The sequence below is a fragment of the Ursus arctos genome, chromosome X, assembly GCF_023065955.2.
Source record: "Ursus arctos isolate Adak ecotype North America chromosome X, UrsArc2.0, whole genome shotgun sequence".
NCBI lineage: Eukaryota > Metazoa > Chordata > Mammalia > Carnivora > Ursidae > Ursus > Ursus arctos.
The window spans coordinates 61,817,390-61,840,204 of record NC_079873.1 but is presented as its reverse complement, the minus strand read 5'-3'; the positions used below and the strand labels follow the sequence as shown (position 1 = coordinate 61,840,204).

General features: G+C 35.9%; 1 protein-coding gene across 2 annotated transcripts in view; it reads right to left on the bottom strand.

Annotated features, from left to right (window-relative positions):
* Nucleotides 1-22,815, bottom strand: part of ATP7A (ATPase copper transporting alpha) — a 145,939-nt gene that overhangs the window by 38,604 nt on the left and 84,520 nt on the right. For both annotated transcript variants that reach the window (XM_057312681.1, XM_026480122.4), the window contains 5 exons: nucleotides 19,450-19,939; nucleotides 18,195-18,920; nucleotides 7,969-8,172; nucleotides 4,804-4,967; nucleotides 859-1,020 (listed from right to left, as the gene is read on the bottom strand). In XM_057312681.1, coding sequence (XP_057168664.1) covers nucleotides 859-1,020; nucleotides 4,804-4,967; nucleotides 7,969-8,172; nucleotides 18,195-18,920; nucleotides 19,450-19,855 — 1,662 coding nt within the window. In that variant the 5' untranslated portion in view covers nucleotides 19,856-19,939. The remainder of the gene's footprint in view (nucleotides 1-858; nucleotides 1,021-4,803; nucleotides 4,968-7,968; nucleotides 8,173-18,194; nucleotides 18,921-19,449; nucleotides 19,940-22,815) is intronic.

Here is a 22,815-nt window from a genome sequence, read left to right as displayed (position 1 = left end):
CACATTAATGGTATTGTTATCCATACTAATAGGATCTTATCTGAACTATGAATAGGCTCCAATCATTAAAACTTTTAAAGCATTTTCACATGTACTACCACTTGATTTATTGAAGAACATGAGATAAGTTTGTGACAAATAAAAGGGTTTGGTCTTTTAAATTTCATACTTAAAAATACATCATTTGTAAGCAGAATCAGACCTATAAATAGAGAACAATCTGATGATTGCTAGAGGGGAGGTAGATGGGAGATGGGTGAAGTAGGTGAAAGGGAGTGGGAGATACAGGCTTCCAGTTATGGAATAAATAAGTCATGGGGAAAAAAGGCACAGCATAGGGAATATAGTCACTGGTATTGTAATAGTGTTGTATGATGATAGATGATAGCTACACTTGTGGTGAGCATAGTATAACTACTGAGTTGTTGAATCACTATGTTGTACACCTGAAACTAATATAACATTGTTGTGTCAACTATATACAAATTTTTAAAAATTACATTGTTTGCTTTGATCTAGGTACAATAAAGCATCTAGCATGACGCTTGTTTTCTTAATGATTACTCTTACAACAAATTGTACTTTACTGCCATTTTCTAATTATTTTTAAAGGATTTGTGGTTCCACCTACAGTCTACTCCTGATTAATAGTGCCAATACGCCTTTGCCTAACTCTTCCTGACAAAGACCAAGAAAAGAAAGGTTGTAAACACATTTATGTTAAATTTGAGACATGTTAATTGAGAGTAATCAAAGGGACCAGATCTTTTTCATTGTCTCTGATATAAACAAGAAGTGACTGAACAGAGTGCTGACTGAATAGGTAAGAACACAGAAATGCAAAATCTTACCACTTACTTCAACCATATGGATAATATCCCTGGGACCAATAATTTCTGGGTCATATTTAATATGTGCTTTGTTGGTTGCCAGGGCCACAGAGCAGTAGAAGATCCCTCTGTGTTTTGTGAGGATAGACTCTATTTTATGTACACAGGAGGCACACGTCATTCCTCTCACCTGTTAAAGACAAAGGTTTTGTTATTCAGAAATCTACTTTTTCCTCCATCAAACATGAATTGTAACATGGGATGAACACACAAGATCTTATCTGCACTATTTATATCCTTCAGATATGTTCATTAGAATGCTGTTTTTATATAAAATTACATTGAATAAAGATATGGTCCCAGCTGCAACAGGTTAAATAGAAGAGGATCTCAGTCTCCCTCTTCCTGTCACTACTAAGTAATAGAGGATTGGACATCTATCATTTCCTGTATTCAATGTCTTGTTTCCCTCTAGATTTTTTAGTCTTCAGTATTACTTTTACCAAAGGTTAATGGATGACAAAAGTGATATACCTTTGTCTAAAAATGTATTTTGCCTTACGTCTTCGGTGAGGTTCTAGTTCAGCTTGGTATTGAATTCTAAAACGGAATAGCAGAACTTCCAGAATGACCATGTGTGGAGTTCAGCAAATCCTTTCCCCCAAAAGCAAAAATAAAATTGAACAAAAGTTTCAAAAACAACCCTTTAAAGACTCTGGGAAGTGACTAAAGAGTATACGACAAATTACAAAGCTTTTATTCAAGAGTATCCACTGAAAGAGTATCAGTAATGGTGTAGTAAAGGTCTTTGAAAATTATCTCTTCCATAAAAGCAATGAGAAAACTGGCAAAAACTGTCAAAAACAACTTTTTTTTGAAATCTGGAAATTAAATAAAAGCTTTCAGCAATCCAGGAAGCATTTATTAAAGAAAATCAGATGGGGGCGCCTGGATGGCTCAGTTGGTTAAGTGGCTGACTCTTGATTTCGGCTCAGGTCATGATCTCAGGGTCCTGGGAATGAGCCCCATGTTGGGCTCCTCCTTGCTCAGCAGGCAGTCTACTTGAGGATTCTCTCTCTCTCTCTCCCTCTGCCCCTCCCCCAACTTGCACTCTCTCTAAAATAAATAAATAAATCTTTTAAAAAAAGAATTAAAGGAAAATATAAGAATGCGATCTCACCAAATAAATAATGTCAATAAAGAGAGAGATTATTAAAAAGGCCCAATGGACAGTCTGGAATTGAAAAGTACCATAACTGAAATGAAAGCAGTACTTAGAGGGAAATGTGTAGCTGTAAATGTCAATATTAAAAAAATAAGAAAGATCTCAAATAAATAACCTAACCTTCCATGTTAAGATACTAGAAAAGAAGAGCAAACTAAACGTAAAGCAAGCAAAAGGAAGGAAATCAAAGATTAGAGTGGAAATTAATAGAACAGAGAATAGAGAAAAATCAACAAAACCAAAAATCGTTTTTCTGAAAAAACTGACAGAATTGACAAACTTTTGGCTAGACTGACCAAGGAAAAAAAGAAAGAAGACTCAAATGCTTAATATCAAGAATGAGGAGTGACTGCTAACAGGCAAGACGTTTCTTTTTTGGGTTAATGAAAATCTCTTAAAATTAGATATGGTGACAGTTGCACAGCTCTGAGGATATACACTGAATTGTACACCTTAAAAGGGCAAGTTTTGTGGTATGTGAATTATATTTCAATAAATCTATTAAGTTTTATTTATTTTTTAAAGATTTTATTTCATTTATTTGATAGAGCACCAGTACAAGCAGGGTGAGGGAGAGGGAGAGGGAGAAACAGACTCCCTGCTGAGCAGGGATCCTGATGTGGGGCTGGATCCCAGGACCCTGAGATCATGACCTGAGCCAAAGGCAGATGCTTAACCAACTGAGCCACCCAGGTGCCCCCTAAGTTTCAGAAGTCTTTAAAAACTAGGGGTGGCACAACTGGGCATCCCACTCTTGGCTTCGGCTCAGGTAGTGATCTCCAGGTAGTAAGACTGAGTCCCGTGTCAGGCTCTGCATTCAGCATGGCATCTGCTTGAGACTCTCTCCCTCTCCCTCTCTAAAATAAATAAATCTTTAAAAAAAAGTTAAAAAAAAATAAAAGTCCATGGGGGTGTCTGCCTGGATCAGTCGATGGAGCATATGACTCTTGATCTCAGGGCTGTGGGTTTAAGCTCCATGTTGGGTGTAGAAATTTGTTAAAAATAAAACCTTAAAATTTTTTTTCAAATATATAAATAAATAAAAATAAAAACCCACCCATTCTTTTTAATAGCTGCTTAGTATCCTACTATATGGATGTAATTTATGTATCTAGTCCCCAGTGATTAACATTTAGTTGTTTTATCTTTTGCTATAATAAAAAAATAAAAAAACACTATAATGCACATAGTATGTCATTTCATACATACACAACTCTGTCTGTTGGATAACCTCCTGTGAGTAGAACTTCTAAAGCAAAGGGAATGTGCAATTTTACTTTTGATAGACATTGCCAAACCCCCTGCTAAGAGCCTGTATCAACTGGCTCTCGACTAGCAATATATGAGAGATCACACAGTGTTAACAAAATTGTGTATTATCTTTACCAATCTAATAGATGAAAAAATGGCATTTCTTTTGTTTTGGTTTCATTTTTTTTATTATGTTATGTTAGTCACCATACAGTACACAGTACATCCTTAGTTTTTGATGTAATGTTCCATGATTCATTATTTGCGTGTAACACCCAGTGCTCCATGCAATCCGAGCCCTCCTTAATACCCATCACCGGGCTAGCCCATCCCCCCACCCTCCTCCCCTCTGAAACCCTCAGTTTGTTTCCTGGAGTCCATAGGAAAAATGGTATTTCAATGCAGTTTTAATTTGCTTTATTCTTGTTACAAGTGAGGGTGAACATCTTTTCATATGTTTAAAGTGATAACATTTTGGATTTTCTGTGAATTTTCAGTACATATCCTTTACTATCTCTCTTCCAGGTTGTTGGTTCTTATTGATTTATAATATCTCTTCATATATTAAGAAAATTCACCTTCATCTATGGTAAGAAATAATTCAATTTACTTGTCTTTTGACTTTGTTTATGGTGTTTTCCTTCCAAAAAGAAATTTTTATGGACACGAATTTATCAATCTTTTCTTTTATAGGTTTTGTATGATACTTAGGCCATTTCCACTCAACTATTATTTTTTAAGTGATAGATTAGACGTTATTATTGGGAAAAGCTGGGTAGAAGCTTCATAGAAATTCTCTATTAGTTTTGCAACTTTGTGAGTCTAAAATTATTTACACAATGGATTAATAGACTTATGTATAGTAAAACAAATACAATAAAATGTTAATGGAGAATCTAGATGGTGGGTATAAGGGTGTCCACTGTACAATTCTTTTGATTTTCCTGATGTTTCAAGTTTTTATAATAAAATACTGGGGAAAGAGCTCTAAATATTTCTCCTACTAATTTCATGTTTTTTTACGTTCAAATTTTTGATTGAGCTGGAACTAATTTCAGTACAGTATTAAGTTTTTTGTTTTAATTGTTTAAGTTATACAAATAAAACGCAATTTGCTGGATTGGAGAAAATGGCCATTTTAAACCAATATGCCTTACACCTGGTTCTATGGCTTCATTTATAGTCTACAATGCATCTGAAATTTATTCTTTTCTTTGTTATTAGGTAGGAATCATACTATATTTTAAAAGCTGATTTTCATTTATTTATTCAAACCTAAATCTCCTTTTTTGGTTGTTAATAGAGAAATGATTATCTTTTACATTCCATGCTTAAAGGCCACCGTTAAGTCATATCTTTTCCTTCTACTTTCCAGTTTCCTTAATTTTCCTTTTATGTCTTATTTTCGCAACCCTTAAATATCTTTGGAACTATTTTCTGAATCCTCCCTAAGTTTTTCCCGGAAATTTTATCAATCACACAAAAATGATTACTTACAACAAGTTCCAAAACACCATCTCCTTCATCAGCATTTTCTATCATAGTGGCTCCAAATCCAAGCTCTCGGATGAACTCAGCTATCACTGGGGGTTGTATAACAGCAGGATTATACCTTACTTCTGCCTTGCCAGCCATCAGAGCCACAAGTACAGAATATATTCCTAGAACCATTGATAAGAAAAACAATTGAGATAACATCCTTATAAAAAGAGTAAAGTTATTAGCTTTTTTTTCATTTGTAAAAGGATTAAAATGAACCTAGAAAAATTTATAACTTAATTTTTATACAGTCTTGAACCCAAACCAAATAAAACTATTTGAAAGGGGGCCTTAATTTCTTCAACTTCTTATTATGGAAATTTTCAATTATATATACCCAAAAGAGAGAACAACATAAAAACTTGATAAAACCATTGCCCAGTTTCAACAATTATCAATAATACTGGGGCTGGGGGTACCTGGGTGGCTCAGTACGTTAGACAGCTAACTCTTGATTTCAGCTCAGGTCAAGATCTCAGGGGTCCTGAGATCGAGCCCCACATTGGGCTCCATGCTCAGTGGGGAGCCTGCTTAAGGATTCTCTCTCTCCCTCTCCCCCTCCCCCATTCTCTCTCTCTCTCTTTAAATAAATAAATAAATCTCAAAAAAAAAACAAACCTAATACTGGGGTTGATCTTGTTTCATCTATATTCCTATCCTCTTACTTCCTATACTCTACCCTGATTATTTTAAAGCAAAACCCAGATAACATATCATTTCATATGTAAATATTTAAATACATATCTCTAAAAGATAGACTCTTCTCTTAAAAAATACCCATTGTACCATTATCACACCTAAAATAATTCTTCAATATCACCAAATATCCAGGCAGAATTCACATTTCCAGAATTATCTTGTAATTGTTTATTAGTTTGCCTAACACAGTCTGTTTTCTTGAATTGGGATCCAGGTAAGACCCATGAATTGCGATAGGTTGAGGCCTTACCATGTAAATATAAAGCACTTGTAGAAACTAGTAAGACAGAGCTCTAGATAAAAGAACTCATGCACTTAAGGAAATCACTGCAGTCACAGCAAAGAATTTAAGAATGTACCAACAGGCACATTAAAACATAATCAAAACATAGTCATTTCTTACAATTACCAAATTTTACTGTCTGGCAGACACTAATATAAAGTGCTCTTATTCATAGGGGGAAAAAGTGCCATAGAACTTGTTAACAAAACAAAGGAGTTCATTTTATCACAGTCAACCTGTTCTCTAGCACAAGCCTTTTATTAACAACCACCCTACTTCTCAAGGCCAGCTATTGCTGTCATTGCCAGGAAGAAAATTAATTCTGCAGAGCAGAAGTGTCAGCTCTTTCGGGTAATCTATGCACTTGGTGGCTACCTGAAAAGGAATGGGGATCAACAGTCCATAGGTTAACTCTGCCGTTGGATAAAAGGAAAAAAAATAATATTAATGATAGTTTTTAATAAGAAAACAAAGTACCTATATAATCTAAGTTTTCTATATAAAATGCTTACATTCTGGGCTTTGTGGATACCAAATAATTCAGAGGATCAGTTCATAGGAAAGCGTCAGTAATAAGAGTAGGGTACAGAGAAAGCAGAAAAAATCTTTTTGCTTCATTTGGATGTAATCTATAGCCAAACAGAAATAGAAGGGAAAATTTGACTCTCAAAAATAGGTTTCATACTTATATAAATTATGGATAACTTTCTAAACTCTTAGTTCAAACTATAATTAAACTCTATTCATTTTTAGAAATATAATGCAAACTAAATGAAGAGATAACCAGTGTTACTTAGTTTTCTAAAAAGTGAATATAGTGACCCCAGTTAGGCCAATGGTATTCCTAACTGGGTAAAGAGGTGGTAAAGGGGATAGTAGGAAGCAACTTAAGAACCAAGCAACACAATGGATTTTTTTTTTTAAAGATTCATGATTGGCACAGGCATTGCTTGTCTCGTGAAAAAGGCTGTTTCTGAATTGCCAAAAATAGTTGGTTCTAAAATTAAACAGGAACCTTACAAACTTCTTTTGCTTTCATTTGTTTGTAACCTCCCTCCTTTCCCCTTTTAATCATTCAAAGTGTAATATAAGCTTCAGCCTCAACTGCATTCTAATTAGATATAATGCAGACTGAAATGACATGCAAAAATGACACAATGCAGATATGGTAATAACTGAAGATGGCTCTGTATAACATACACTTTGTTATAATATTCTGACCTGTATATATAAGGTAAGGTGTGTGTGTGTGTGTGTGTGTGTGTGTGTGTATACACACATGTGTGTATATATATATATATGGTAAATATAAGGCCTATGGACCCCAGGCCTGTATTATTATCATATACTTTGAGTTACTGCCCCACAATAGAGGGGATAAGCTGATACTAATCTTACTTATTTGGACCCTATGACTAAGGGCATGTATTATTTAAGACACTGGGGCTAGTACCAAACCTATGATTTCAGTCTCATTAAACATAACTGCATATCTCTACGGTTAACAAATCTATTATGCCACAGTATGAAGTCTATTAATATGAACGCAAACTTATAAGGTAAAACATTTGAGTATAACTGAATAAAAAAGTATGCTATAAATTTTCTATGATTTTATAACCTAGAGTTAACATTTATACACAATATTGAGTAACTTTTTAACATTTTTACTGCAAGCAAAGATCAGCGATGAAACTGTTGGAAGAGAATAATAGAATTCTAAACAAACTTGGTTTTGGTCTAGTTCTTGGTCCAGGTACAGCAATAATGAAACTTAGGAACTGCGGTCATTAGTTTTAAGCACAGCTTTATCAGAAAGTTTGTGTGTTTCCTAAAATCCATTGCAACCAAGGTCCATAGAGAATAGTAACTTCATATATTACCTTCTGCTATTTTTCTACAAATTTCATTGATATTAAAATGTGACCGTGAGGTAAACAAGATAGGAACTTGGGAACTAAGGGAACAAAACAGAAAAATTGGCTGTCAGAAAGTCAAGGTCGTCCTGCACATCACTCATATGCAAGACTTCACAAGGCCTTGGCAAGAACCACAAAAATGGTTATAAAACACCTAAGAGGACAAAAAAGACAGAGTACTCAAATCAATACACAAAATAACAGGCTCCAAGAGTGTCTCACCTTCTTCTCGTCTTAAATTCCGTTCAATGTTTGCTACACAGGAAGCACAAGTCATACCAGTGACCTGTATGTAACACTTAGATGAAGTCTTTGCCTCCACATCGTGAATTGGTGTCATCATTTTAGTATAAAATTCATTAGTTGAGGTCAAAAGCGGCATTTCCGATGAGGTCTGAGCTATTATTACCAATGGCTCATTTGTATCTGGTGGACAGGGAAAGATTCTTTTCATTTGAGGTATTCCTCAGCTGCATCCTCGTCATTCATCACAATCCACACCTCCAGGCACTGTTAATTCATTCCTTTAAAACCAGCATGGACCTAGATCTCTCAGCACTGCTTTTTACACTTTCTAGAAAGTGACTTCAATTTTCAATACTGCCCATCCCAGTTCTCTGGAAAATCTGAACTAACTGAGTAAACAAAACTTTGGTTGTACCAAGTTCTTCTAGCTATTTTCTCTATTGCAAACCCCAGGTAGAGAGTAGTTTGTTGATGGATAGATAGCTCATGTTTTTATAATGAATTTTTATCATCATGTTAATGATTTGCGTACTGGCATTAAACCAATTCATGATATAGTAAGGAGAACAAAAAGCAATTTATAAAACAGCATTGCAGTATGATATCATTTAAAAATGTTTCGTGTAGGAGTGCCTGGGTGGTTCAGTCGGGTAAGTGTCTGCCTTAGGCTCAGGTCATGCTCCTGGGGTCCTGGGATTGAGCCCCACGTAGGACTCTCTGCTCAGTGGGGAGCTTGCTTCTTCCTCTCCCTTCGCCCCACCCCCACCACTTGGGCTCTCTGTCTCTCTCTCACTCTCTCTCGTGTGCACTCTCTCAAAATCTAATATATATATATATAAATTTTAAAAATTGTGTATATGTATATATGAGACCACTTATAAGAAAGTCAAGATATTAATGGTGGCTATCTCTGAGGAATGAGGTTAAGGCAGGAAGAGAAAGACAGACAGATGAACACATTTTCTCTATAGGCACTTCTGTATTGTTTGAATTTTAAACACTAATATATAGTACTTTTTTACATTAAAATGTCTTTGTGGACAACAGAAGAAAAGACAAGGAGTAAGCCAGCAGTAATCTTTGTTCTGTGCAAAGGACTATTTGGGGGGGGTGCCTGGGCGGCTCAGTCAGTTAAGGGTCCGACTCTTGATTTTGGCTCAGGTCATGATCTCAGGGTCGTGAGATTGAGCCCCAAGTCAGGCTCCATGCTGGGCATGGAGCCTGCCTAAGATTTTCTTTCCACTTCTACCTCTACCCCTCCCCCCTGTCACGTGCACATGGGCACATGCTCTAAAAATATATAAAATAACATAAAAGAAAAGGAATATTTGGAAAATCTCTCCAGAGAATGTTTATGCACTATGGAACAATGGGGAGCTCCTACAATCCAGAAGTTCCCCTGCAGTCTCAGAAAAAACTGCCATTCTGTTTTAGTTTATCCACTGCAGTATTAATCACCTCCAAGAAGGGAGAAGTTATCCTCTCTAGCACATCCATGCACTTGCAAAGCTAAAGATTTTACACTCCCCTGCAGAGATAAGGAGGAAAAGAAGTGATGTGGAAATTTTCAGGCACCTAACTTGTTCTTTCTTCCCCTTGGGCAAAAAAACTCATTCAGGTCTATTTGGCTAACCCACAGAGGAATCCCTGCATCAGAGCTGGTTTTCAGGATGCTAAAGAGGGCATCTTTTGCAGAAACTTTAACAAAAGCCCAACCATTTAACTCATAAATAATGATCTAGACTTCCCAAATCAGTGTAATAGCTCTTAAATTTTAATGCACATACAACAACCTGGGAGATTTTGTTAAAATGCAGATTCTGGTTCAGGACTTTTAGATGGGCCCTGAGATTCTGCATTTCCACCACTCTTCCAGGTGATGGCACTACAGTCTGTCTGGGTTACAGCAAAAGACACTTTGATCACTATTGACTAGATACTCCCAATTCCAAAATTAGTCCATCTCTGATCTTAAGAAAATCAATTTAGAAAACTATACTTATTCATTCAGATTATGAGAGCATTATTTAGAAAACATGGTAAAATTTACCAAATACTACTATTATTGGAAGCTCATTTGCCCAAAGGAAATAGCTGTGGCTTTGAAAAAATACATTATTTAAATCCATCCAGGAGCTTACTTCATTCTCTCATAATTATTATTAGGACTTAATTTTGAACTTAGACACTGAAAAAAGTTTATACTGCTACTTACTTTAGGTCCTTTGCCAGTATTCAGTTATTTCAGGTACCAGAGATAACCCATAATACAATCTGCAATTTTCACACTCTGGAAGTACAGTGCTAAATTAAAATAAGTCGTGGAGGTAGTCCCTTTTAGCTACCTTGGCATGACCTCTCAACAAAGATCCATAAAATCGCGCCCTTTACCCCAGTGAGTGTGGCAACTAGAAGAGCAAAAGCTTCCATCTTCCACAGAAGCAGTGCAGGTGTTAAAAAGCCACACTGAATGGGGGCGCCTGGGTGGCACAGCGGTTAAGCGTCTGCCTTCGGCTCAGGGCGTGATCCCAGCGTTGTGGGATCGAGCCCCACATCAGGTTCCTCTGCTATATGAGCCTGCTTCTTCCTCTCCCACTCCCCCTGCTTGTGTTCCCTCTCTCGCTGGCTGTCTCTATCCTGTCGAATAAATAAATAAAATCTTTAAAAAAAAAAAAAAAGCCACACTGAATTAAATGACTACTTTTCTTCAATTAGATTTTCTATAGGCTGTAGCAACACTACCTATGCTTAAGTGAATTCAAAAGGAAGGAAGGTTGACTTCCCTGCACTTGAGGCAACAATCAGAAAAGATTCCAGATTTTTAAAGAAAGGGTTTCCGATATCATCCTCAAAATTGGTGGGTTCAGTGTCTGAAGTAATATGAAGAATAAATAATCAGAAAATGGATTAAAAAGAATTAAAAACATCATTTCTGGAACATACTCTCAAATGATTCAGAAAAAGTTAGTGTGTGTGATCTGTGTGTGGGTGTGTGTCTGTCAACAGAGAGTATGATAAAACAAATGTGGTAAAATATTTAAAATGAGGGAATCTGAGAGAAATTGGTAAACAGGAATTCTTTGTATTACTCTTGTAGCTTTTCTAGAAGTTTGAAATTAAAAATAGAAAAAGTTACAAAAAAAGGAAAAGATTTTAAGTATTTTTTTCCTTAACTGGTTACTGAAGACTTAACTTCATATGTTATATATCTTTTTAAGAGAATGATGAGATTGACGTTCATGATAAAAAGTACCTCCCATTCAAGGATGGCGCAGTATTTGTAAATCAATCAACGTGATACATCACATCAACAACAAAAAAAGGAAAAAACCCATATGATAATTTCAATAGGTGCAGAAAAAGCATGACAAATTACAACATCCATTAATTATAAAAACCCTCAAAAAAGTAGGTCTTAGAGGGAACATACCCCAACGTAATAAATGCTTTATATGAAAAAACCCACAGCTAACATCATACTCTATGGTGAAAACAGAGGTTTCCCCCTAAGATCAGGAACAAGACAAGGATGTCTGTTCTCACCACTTTTATTCAAGTACTGAAAGTCTTAGCCACAGCAATCAGACAACAAAAAGAAATAAAAGACATTCAAATGGCAAGGAAGAAATAAAACTTTCACTGTTTGCAGATGACATGATACTATATAGAAAACCCTAGAGTCCACCAAAAAACTACTAGAACTGATAAATGAATTCAGTAAGGTCACAGGATACAAAATCAAGGTGCAGAAATCTGTTGCATTTCTATACACCAATAATGAAGCAGCAGAAAAAGAAAAAGCAATTCCATTTACAATTGCATCAAAAATAGTAAAATAGCTAGGAATAAACTTAACTAAATAGGTAAAAGACCCATACTCTGAAAGCTATAAAACATTGATGAAAGAAACCGAAGAAAACACAAAGAAATGGAAAGATATTGCATGCTCATGGATTGGAAGAACAAATAATATTAAAACATCTATATTACACATTTAATATAAGCAATCTACATATTTAATGCAATCCCTACTGAAATAACAATAGCATTTTCCACAGCACTAAAACAAACAATCCTAAAATTTGTATAGAACCACAAAAAACCCTGAATAGCCAAAGTAATCTTGAAAAAGAAAAAGAAAACTGGAGGTATCGCAATACCAGACATCAAGTTATATTACAAAGCTGTAGTAATCAAAATAGTATAGTACTAGAACAAAAACAGACACATAGATCAATAGAATGAAATAGAAAGCCCAGAAATAAGCCCACAATTATATGGTCAAATAATCTTTGACAAAGGCAGCTAGAATATGCAATGAAATTTTTACATCCATGTTCATCAGGGATATTGGTCTGTAATTCTCCAAAAAAAGACACCACAGATCAATGGAACAGAATAGAGACCCCAGAAATGTACCCTCAACTCCATGGTCAACTCATCTTCAACAAAGCAGGAAAGAATATCCTAATGGAAAAAATACAGTCTCTTCAACAAATGGTGTTGGGAAAACTAGACAGCCACATGCAGAAGAATGAAACTAGACCACTTTCCTACACCATGAACAAAAATAAATTCAAAATGGATTAAAGACCTAAATGTGAGACAGGAAAGCATCACAATCCTACAAAAGAACACAGTAACTTCTTTGACACGGTCATAGCAACTTTTTTCTAGATATGCCTCCTGAGGCAAGGGAAACAAAAGAACAATAAACTATTGGGACTAAATCAAAATAAAAAGCTTCTGCACAGCGAAAGAACCAACAAAACTAAAAGGCAACCTATTGAATTGGAGGAGATATTTGCAAATGACATATCCAACAAAGGGTTAGGATCCAAAATATATAAAGAACTCATCAAATTCAACAACCAAAAACCAAATAATCCAATTTAAAAATGGGCAGAAGACCTGAACAAACATTTCTGCAAAGACAGAGATGGCCAACAGACAAAAAGATGCTCAACATTAGTGATCCTCAGGGAAATACAAATCAAAACTACAATGAGATATCACCTCATACCTGTCAGGATGGCTAAAATCAAAAACTCAAGAAACAGCAAGTTTTGGCAAGGAGGTGGAGGAAAAGGGACCCTCGCCCACTATTGGTGGGAATGCAAACTGGTGCAGTCACTGTGGAAAATATTATGGAGGGTCTTCAAAAAGTTAAAAATAGAACTACCCTCTGATCTGGCAATCACACTACTGGGTATTTACCCAAAGGTTACAAAAACACTAATTCAAAGGGATACATTCACCCCAATTTTTACAGCAGCATTATTTACAATAGCCAAATTATGGAAGCAGCCCAATTGTCCATCGATTGATGAATGGATAGAGAAAGTGTAGTGCATATATATACTTACACACACACACACACACACACACACACACACACACACACAGTGGAATATTATTTAGCCATAAAAAATGAAATCTTGCCATTCGCAATGACACAGATAGAGCTAGACAATAAGGGAAATAAGTCAGAGAAAGACAAACACCATATGAGTTCACTCATACGTGGAATTTAAGAACAAAACAAATGAACAAAGGGACAAAAAAGAGAGAAACAAATTAACAAAGAGATTCTTAATTATAGAGGATAAACAGATGGTTGCCAGAGGAAGAGTTTGGAGGATGGGTTAAATAGGTGATGGGGATTAAGGAGTGCACTTGTGATGAGTACTGGGTGGTGTAAGGAAGTGTCGAATCACTATATTGTACACCTGAAACTAATGTAAAACTGTATGTTAACTACACCGGAAATAAAATTAAAAAAAATAAAATTTAAAAAAGAATTCATCAATGAAGAGAAAAAGCACCTCATATATCTCTATCTCCTTTAACTTTTACAGCCTACCCAGGATTAGTACTTCATAAAGACAAATCATGTCAGCCCCTCTCTGTCTGGGAAGGAGTTATAGTGATAGGTTGTGAGGCCAGGATCAGCACTGACACTGAGATTCAGAAAATGGGCAGCCACCATTCTGATGGCATCTCAAACTCTGAATGATCTCTAGCAGAAATATAGAATGCGATCATTTGATATCAACCTTCTATCCCAATAATATGGGTCATTGTAGCCACAACCCTATCAATTCTTTTAGTGACGTTCACTGTGCCAAGGTTTTTTTTACCTATTCATCATGGCCATTAATGTGTTTGTTATGACCCCTAACAGATGTAGGGCACCTAACACGCTCCTGGTAATTATTTGTCGAACAATCAATTCCTGGGGCCCTTGACAATAGTTGGTGAAGGTAAAAGCCGTTGTTAAAAGTTACTGAACATGTTGCGTTCATGGATCCTGAGAACTAGGTAGATGATAGACATGGTACTAGACTATTAAGTACTCTTACTAGTCTGACCAAAATTTCTCCTATTGCTCAAATCCATCTTTGAAGCCATGTGAGATAGTTGGAAAGTTACTTTTACCCTGCTCACATCTGTGATATAAAAATTCTTAAATGTCATTTTAAATTATATTATTTAATATTACATTATCATTGCATTAAATAAACAATGTTCATATAGATTTAATTCAAAGAGTTTATTTATAGAGGTCACTGCAGCAAATTATTTATACCAGTGCTTCTCAAACTTTAATGTGCATATGAATTACCTAAAGAGCTTATTAAAATTAAAATGTAGATTTTTATTTAATGGGTATGCAGTAGGTCAGACAGTCTAGTTCTAAAAAGCTCCCAGTGATGGTGATGCTACTGCTGATCTGTGAACCATAATTTAAGCTGCAAAAATACAGACCCTAATGAATAGGATAAATTCCAATGAGGGGGGTCCAATCTGAAAGTCTGCGAGGTTCTTGCTTACAATAATACCAGATACCAGATTCGATTTTTAAAAAGTATTTCACTTTCATACTATATGTGGTATAAGCTGATAGGATTTGAGTTCCTATATTTAAGAAGCATAGGAATATCACAGTGTAAGTAACTTGTCTGACTGATATTAACGTAAACTAAATTATGTGGTGTCCATAACGCATTATGTATGCCGAAGTATTTTAATTTAATAGAAACTGAATATTAACTCAACATTATGAGATAGCAAAATGTGAAACAGTTTCAAATACTGTCATTTTGAAAATTTTAAAAATTATAAGCAATGGGGGTGCCTGGGTGGCTCAGTTGGTTAAGTGTCCGACTCTTAATTTTGGCTCACGTCATGATCTCAGGGTCATGAGATTGAGCCCCACGTCAGGCTCCATGCTGGGCGTGGAGCCTGCTTAAGATTCTCTCTCTCCCTCTCCTTCTGCCCCTCCCCCTGCTCGTGCTCTCTAAATAAATAAATGAATAAAGTATTAAAAATTGTAAGGAATGATAGATACAACTAAATTTTGCTGATAACAATTTTATTCATTTTTTATCTGATACAGTTTCACTTTAATATTTCAATTAAAATTTTTCTTCTTGTTTCATAGTTATTTCCTTTTGCAACTATGGATTTCCCATACTTTGTTCAGACTTTTAGTACTGGAGGCTCTTTAACATTTCAGTATCCTGTATGAATTTTCTAAAAAGGAATTATGTATCTCTTTTTTTGAACACAAGAATTTTGGTCTTTTGAGATTTTCTTTATTAAAGTGAGAATTCTAGGTGGCAATGTAAAGTGGTTCAGCCACTTTGGAAACATATGGCAATTCCTGAAAAAGTTAAACATATTCACCCTATGACCCAGAAATTACACTCCTAGGTATATACCCAGGAGAAATAAAAACATACATTCATGTATAAACTCATACCCTAATGTTCATAGCGGCATTATTCATAAAAGCCAAGAAGTGGAAACAACCCAAATTTTCATGAACTGATGGATGGAGAAACAAAATTAGGTGTATATATGTATATACACAATGGAATACTATTTAGAAATAAAAAGAAGTGAAATACTGATACATGTTACAAACACAGATGAACACTTACGTACCTTGAAAACAATATATTAAATGAAAAAAGTTAGACACAAAAGGACAAATATTCTATGATTCCACTTATATGGAACCTAGAGTTGTCACATTCATAAAGACAAAAAATAGAACAGTAAATAACAGGAACTGAGGGAGACGGAAGGGAAATGAGGCGTGACTGCTAATGGGTACAGGGTTTCTTTTAGGGGTAATGAAAATGTTATAAAATTAGATAGCAGTAATGGCTGCAAAACTCTGAATATACTAAGAACCACTGGATTGTATACTTTAAAAGGGTGAGTTTTCATAGCAGCAATGTCCACAATAGCCAAACTGTGCAAGGAGCCGAGATGTCCTTCAACAGATGAATGAATAAAGAAGATGTGGTTCATATATACAATGGAATACTACTCAGCCAACAGAAAGGATGAATACCTACCATTTGCATCGACATGGATGGAACTGGAGGGGATTATGCTAAGTGAAATAAGTCAAGCAGAGAAAAACAATTATCATACGGTTTCACTCATTTGTGGAACGGAAGGAATAGCACAGAGGACCACAGGGGAAGGGAGGGAAAACTGAACAGGAAGAAATCAGAGAGGGAGACAAACCATGAGAGACTCTGGACTCTGGGAACCAAACTGAGGTTTTCAGAAGGGAGGGGGGTGGGAGGATGGGGTAACCGGCTGATGGGTATTAAGGAGGGCATGTGTTGTGATGAGCACTGGGTGTTATATGCAACTGATGAATCGTTGAACACTACATCAAAAACTAATGATGTACTATGTATTGGCTAACTGAACATAAAAAAAAGAAACAGAGCTACAACTGATGTGAGAGATGGCCCCACAGAAGTCTTACATTTGCCATCCTTGGGGTGGCATATAATAAATTAATATTAGCTTTAAAAAACTGAAAAAATAAAAACTTTAAAAAATAAAAGAAAATATTTTTTTAATTAAAAAAATAAAAGGGTGAATTTTATGGTATGCAAACTACATCTTCACATTAAAAAGTGAGAAACCAACTGAGGGCTTCAGAGGGGAGGGGGGTGGGGGAATGGGATAGGCCGGTGATGGGTAGTAAGGAAGGCATGTATTGCATGGTGCACTGGGTGTTATACGCAACTAATGAATCATCGAACTTTACATCAGAAACCAGGGATGTACTGTATGGTAACTAACATAATATAATTTAAAAAAAAGTGAGATTTCTATAATTCCTGCCATTTGTCATGAGCATGAAAATTAAGAATATTTATTATGTCTCTGGGTCCTCTTCCACTGACATTTAACTACTGCAATAATTTGAGCATGTGTTTAATTTTTTATGCTTCTCAGTTTTAGTGAGCTCAAAAAAAGAATATAGCTATTTGATATCCTTCTTTCTGATCAGAATAGCAAAAGTTAATAACATTGTCTGGAAATTAGTTATACAATTTCTCTCTTTTACTTACAGCAAGAAATTTCATCAGGACATTTCCAGTTTAATTCAAGGCTAGGTTCAATTCTAGTTCAAAATAACAAGTTCCCATAGGCAAATTCATTGAATATTCAATTTTGGTTTCAGTTCAAGGTAAGAGCTGTCAGGAAACTGTCAGACTTTGGGGCAGTTCTAGAGTCAGTTTCATTTGAACGTCTACCTTTAAAGCTACAGTTAAAATTCTATTATTTATTTCTACCTTTTTTCTTTACAAACTAGCATTTGCTTCTCCCATTATACACGCACATACATCCTTGTCACAAAAAAACAAAACACATAGGCAAGCACAATGGAAATAAATATCACCTTTACCCCACCACTCATATAATAACCACTGTTAAAATTTTAGTTCATGTCCTGCCAGGAATTTTATTCACTCATATATGTAAACAACATATACATGATATAAATCCTTATACACGTGTTTATAATATTTTGATCATGCTGAATATACAGATTTTTAGCTTTTATTTTTTCATTTAACAAGATATCACAGACACTTTCCTGTGGCATTAAGTATCTTTAGTACTGTAATTTATTTTGGCTCTATAGCATTTCATCATATTGATGTATCATGATTTAATGTTTCTAGTTTTGAAATATTGCAGATAATTATGCAAACATCCTTGCAAGCATCTTTGTATACATCGCTGACTACTTCTATAGGACTTACTTTCAAAAACTGGAATTGCAGTGCCTATTACTCATTTATTATTGATGAAAGCCACAGCATTCAAAATAAGAAATAAAAAACATTAGGGGAATCTGAGAAAAAAGTGATAATTACCTGACAAGGCAGCATCAAATCCCATGTCTTCTATTGCTTCTCTCAAGGTTTCTGGAGTGGTTAGTAGAGGATCATACTCAACAGTCCCATTGCCATTTGCAAGAGAGACTCGTATGGATTTTACACCTGCCTTTTTTGATATAACACCCTCAATAGACTGAACACAAGAATTACAAGTCATTCCATAAATGTTTATCACAGTTTCTTGAGTCAGAGGATGGCTAGCTATGTTCAAAGGAATCTTTTGAAGAGATGAGCTGGAGGGAGAGTTTGAGGTGCTCTCAGCTTCACTTGAAATACTAACTCTATATTGCCCTGGTGACACGGCCTCTATCGCTTTTCTCAGGGTTTCTGGAGTGACTGAGTTTGCATTGTACTTCACTATGGCAGATCTATTCTCTAAGGAAACTACTATGCTGCTTACATATTGGAGTGTAGATAAAGCACTTTCAATGTTTAACACACATGATTTACAATGCATGCCATCTATAACGAAAGTGACTGTTGAATCACTGGTGTATGATGGACTCCTTTGCTGTGATCCTTCTGAGGATTTGACTGGTGTATTCTTTAGGCGTTCTATATCAATAGCTCCCAATTTGAGGTACTTGGGCTGTTTCTTGATGAATGCTGGAAAGCCCACAGCTTCAATCTGCCTTTTTATTTCCTCTGCTGTGATAAGATGAGGTTGATAAACAATAGTAGCTTCTTGGTTGTCCAGGGAAACTAGTTAATAAAAAGAGAAATATTATATCAGTTATTTCTGGGCTACTTCAGAAAACATTCTGTAGACCAAATCAATACCACACATAATTGTTTCTCTTTGTTGTCATTATCCTTTCTTAAGCTAATTCAGTTCTTTTCAGAAAATGTTACTGACACAGACTGGAAAAAAGCTAAAAAAATATGACCACTATATCTATGGTCTCCCAGTTTCCACACGCCTGAACAGAAATATGTTAGAGGTGGAGAGGACCCCAGGCATGTTGCATTAAAAACCCGGGACTCCATGAACTGCCACTCCTGCTACCTTTTCTGCTTGCTTAAGACTCATGTAACTTTTAATTATAATCATTCATTTTACCCACTTTAACCCTGGGTATATGCGCACTGTACCCCAAACTGCAATGAAACAGTAAGTATTCTAGTCCAGTGGATTCAAAACCCATGCTTAAGAAGAAAGCAAAAACCTCAACGACCAAAACAGAAGACTAAGCTCATGAAACAATCCAACAAATAACACAAGATATATTACCTTTAATTCGCTGAACACCTTGCAGCTTCCCAATTTTTCCTTCAATGGTGCTGGTGCATGAATGGCAGGTCATGCCTTCTACTTTCATCTTCAGCATGACTTCACCTGCTTGAGCCATACTGTATTCTTCACAAGTTCCTGACTTTTTCTCCAGAGTTCCAGTATCTAAACTGAGATCTGGAAGCAGCTCTATTATCTGATTGGCATTCACTATAGAAGGAATTACTGTCACCACTACAGTTCTTTGCTGAGGGGAAATTTTAATGTCTGTCACACCCTTGGTCTTGAGCAATGTGTTTTGGATATGGTCCCATGGCACAGCCAGTGAAGCAGCAACAGTCAGAAACACAGTATCAGTTAAAACAGGGAAAGGATTAGGATTGTGGAGAATAGCATCAAAGCCCATGTCCTCAATAGCTTCCAGTAGGGTCTTTGGAGTCTGTAGTTTAGGGTCATAAATAATAGTTGCATTTTTTTCTTCCAGTGAAACCTTTTGGAAGAGAAGTTCAAAAGTCAGTTTAATTAAATTTCATGACCTAGGACTTAAAAATGAACAATCATCGTATCACATTCAAGAAGAATGGAACAAATAATTCAATCAAATTGAGTTTCCCTACTAGTTCTCATCTTTACTATTCTCTTCAGAAAGAAACAGAAAATGTCTTCTGTACTTACAGGAATGATAAAGTTATATGTAGGTGTATGTGATTCAAATACTGATTAGGCATTTGAAACATACACATAGACAAACACACCCTAGAATTTCACAACAGAGTACAAACAACTCTTCTTTACCACCTCCTCTCACTAATTATGCCAATACTTCACACTCTACCGATTCAAAAGATAATAAAGGAAACAGGATCAGCTGCAGAAAATAAAAAGTGATATGAAGTTTAAAATTTAAAATGTTCAATGAAGATAACTTTGTTTGGAAAAAAAGATACAAGCATGCTAGTTTATGATTAAAGGTAGTATCGTAGGGTTTTGTAGCATATATTCCTATAACCTTCTAAGCTACTACAGCCTAGTATTATTTTTATTCAAAATAAGGATATATTTATTGTTTCACCTGATTCAATGATAAAAACAATGATTGGCTTCCTAAACCTCAGTTACTGTATATAATTTAACTACTACCATGAGTACATGCGTATCTTTGGCTGACACCTTACAAAAATTATTGATGTGGTCACACACACAAACACATATGCACAAACACACAATTACTGGGCTGAGAGTCAGAAGATTTGTGTTCTACTGAAAATTCTCTGCTTATTAGTCAGTCACACTCATTAATTCTACCATCTGAAAAATGGGGAAATATGCCCTATAATCTAGGGTTGTTATACGGATCGTATGAGTAAATAGATAGGAAAGCAGTTCTTTGCAGCAGTGAGTTAAAGGTAAACACTGAACAACTAATATTTATTGAGCACCTATTATATGTGCCAGGAGCCAGGATTCTTGAGACACAAAGCTGAGCATGACACAGTCACAGGGAGCATATACTAGAACAGAAAAATACAGAAAACAGACATGTATTCATCCCTGGGAATATGGGTCAGAAAAGGCTTCTTAGGGGAGATAATACCTTAATGTAAAAGGACAAACACAAATCAGCAAGGACACATGAGACAGGAATTCCAGACAAATGGATAAAGGAGATAAAGATCACAAGCAAGAGAATTGGGCAACTGATTTATTATGGGGCCCCTTTTATGCCAATAATGGTTTGCAATTTATCCTGTTGGTAATAGGGGGCTATAGAGAAGTTAAGCAGGGGAATAACATGATTGTATTAGCATTTTAGAGAAGAATCGTTTTGGAGACATGTGTGGTGGAATGGAGTGACACAGGATGGAAGATCGGTTTGGAGACTATTGCAATTGCAATAGTGGTACAGAGAAGATCTGAATTAAGGAATGAACGCTGGGGGTAAAGAAAAAAGGCCAGTTCCAACATACATGTGGGAGGGCAAGAACTAGTAAGGAGATTATAGAGAATAAAGGAGAGGATTACAACGACATATATGTTTATGGTTTGGGCCAATGTATAGATGGTGTTGCCATTAACTATTATCAGAGAGAGAGGAGGAAAACTGGAGGAAGTTAAGAGGTTGGAGTGGAGGGAAAAGAAAGAATAAACTGTTTCAGAACCACTGATTTGGAGAGGCAATAGGGTACTAATGTTCTAAAGGCAGTAAAAATATGGGCATTATTGGGACGCCTGGGTGGCTCAGTCTGTTAAGCTTCCGCCTTCAGCTCAGGTCATGATCCCAGGGTCCTGGGATCGAGTCCTGCATGGGGCTCCTTGCTCAGCTGGGAGCCTGCTTCTCCCTCTGCCTGCCACTCCCCCTGCTTGTGCACTCTCTCTCTGACAAATAAGTAAAATCTTTTTAAAAATATGGCCATTATTATTATTATGGATTTCTGATGAAAATCTCTGTTCCATAAAGAAAAGCAACCCCAAAACATAATTAAAAGTACTTAAGAATCAAGGCACCTGGGCGGTTCAGTCAGTTAAGTGCCTGACTCTTGATTTTGGCTCGGGTCTTGATCTCAGGGTCGTGAGTTGAGGCCCTGCATTAGGTTCCATACTGGGTGTGGAGTCTACTTAAAAAAGTAATTAAGAGTAGGAAATCTCACTTTAAACTGTCTACAATAGTTATATAGTTTAATCTTTCACTTATTTTAATGAACTTAATATTTTTATTTCTTCCTTTAGCTTGGTAATCAAGGGCTAGGTATTTGGTGGAATCTTAAAATGCGCCCATGAAACAAAAAAGATTCTAAGACTGATAATTCTAGTTGGTCAGCTTGCTCTTAGTTATGGAAGAGATTACTAGCATAAGTGATCCAAAACAGAAGTGGGAAAATAATTTAAATTTTGTCTTGGAATATGCCACATAACACTTTTTATGAATAAGCCACAGTATAGCCAAACCACATGTAGTTCAGGCATACACTTTTCAAAGAGATGCAATATAAATACAGTCACTATAAAATGAAGGCTTTTGTGTTTTTTATCTCTAAAGAGATTTTTTTTATTTTTTTAAAGATTTTATTTATTTATTTGACACACACACACAGAGAGAGCACAAGCATAAGAATGGGGAGCAGCAGGCAGAGGGACAGTGGGCCCTCTGGCCCTTCCCACCTTTGCTCTCTCTTTCTCAAATAAATAAATAAATATCTTTAAAGAGTTAAAAAATTTAAACATTTAAACTAAAGAGGAAGATGGAGAACAGATGATGGGTGGGAAAGGGGTGACTATAAAGGGGCAGCACAGGAGAGATTTTGGCATGATGGGACTAGAGTGTCCTGGTTGTGGTGGTAGTTAAATGAATCTATACATGTGTTAAAA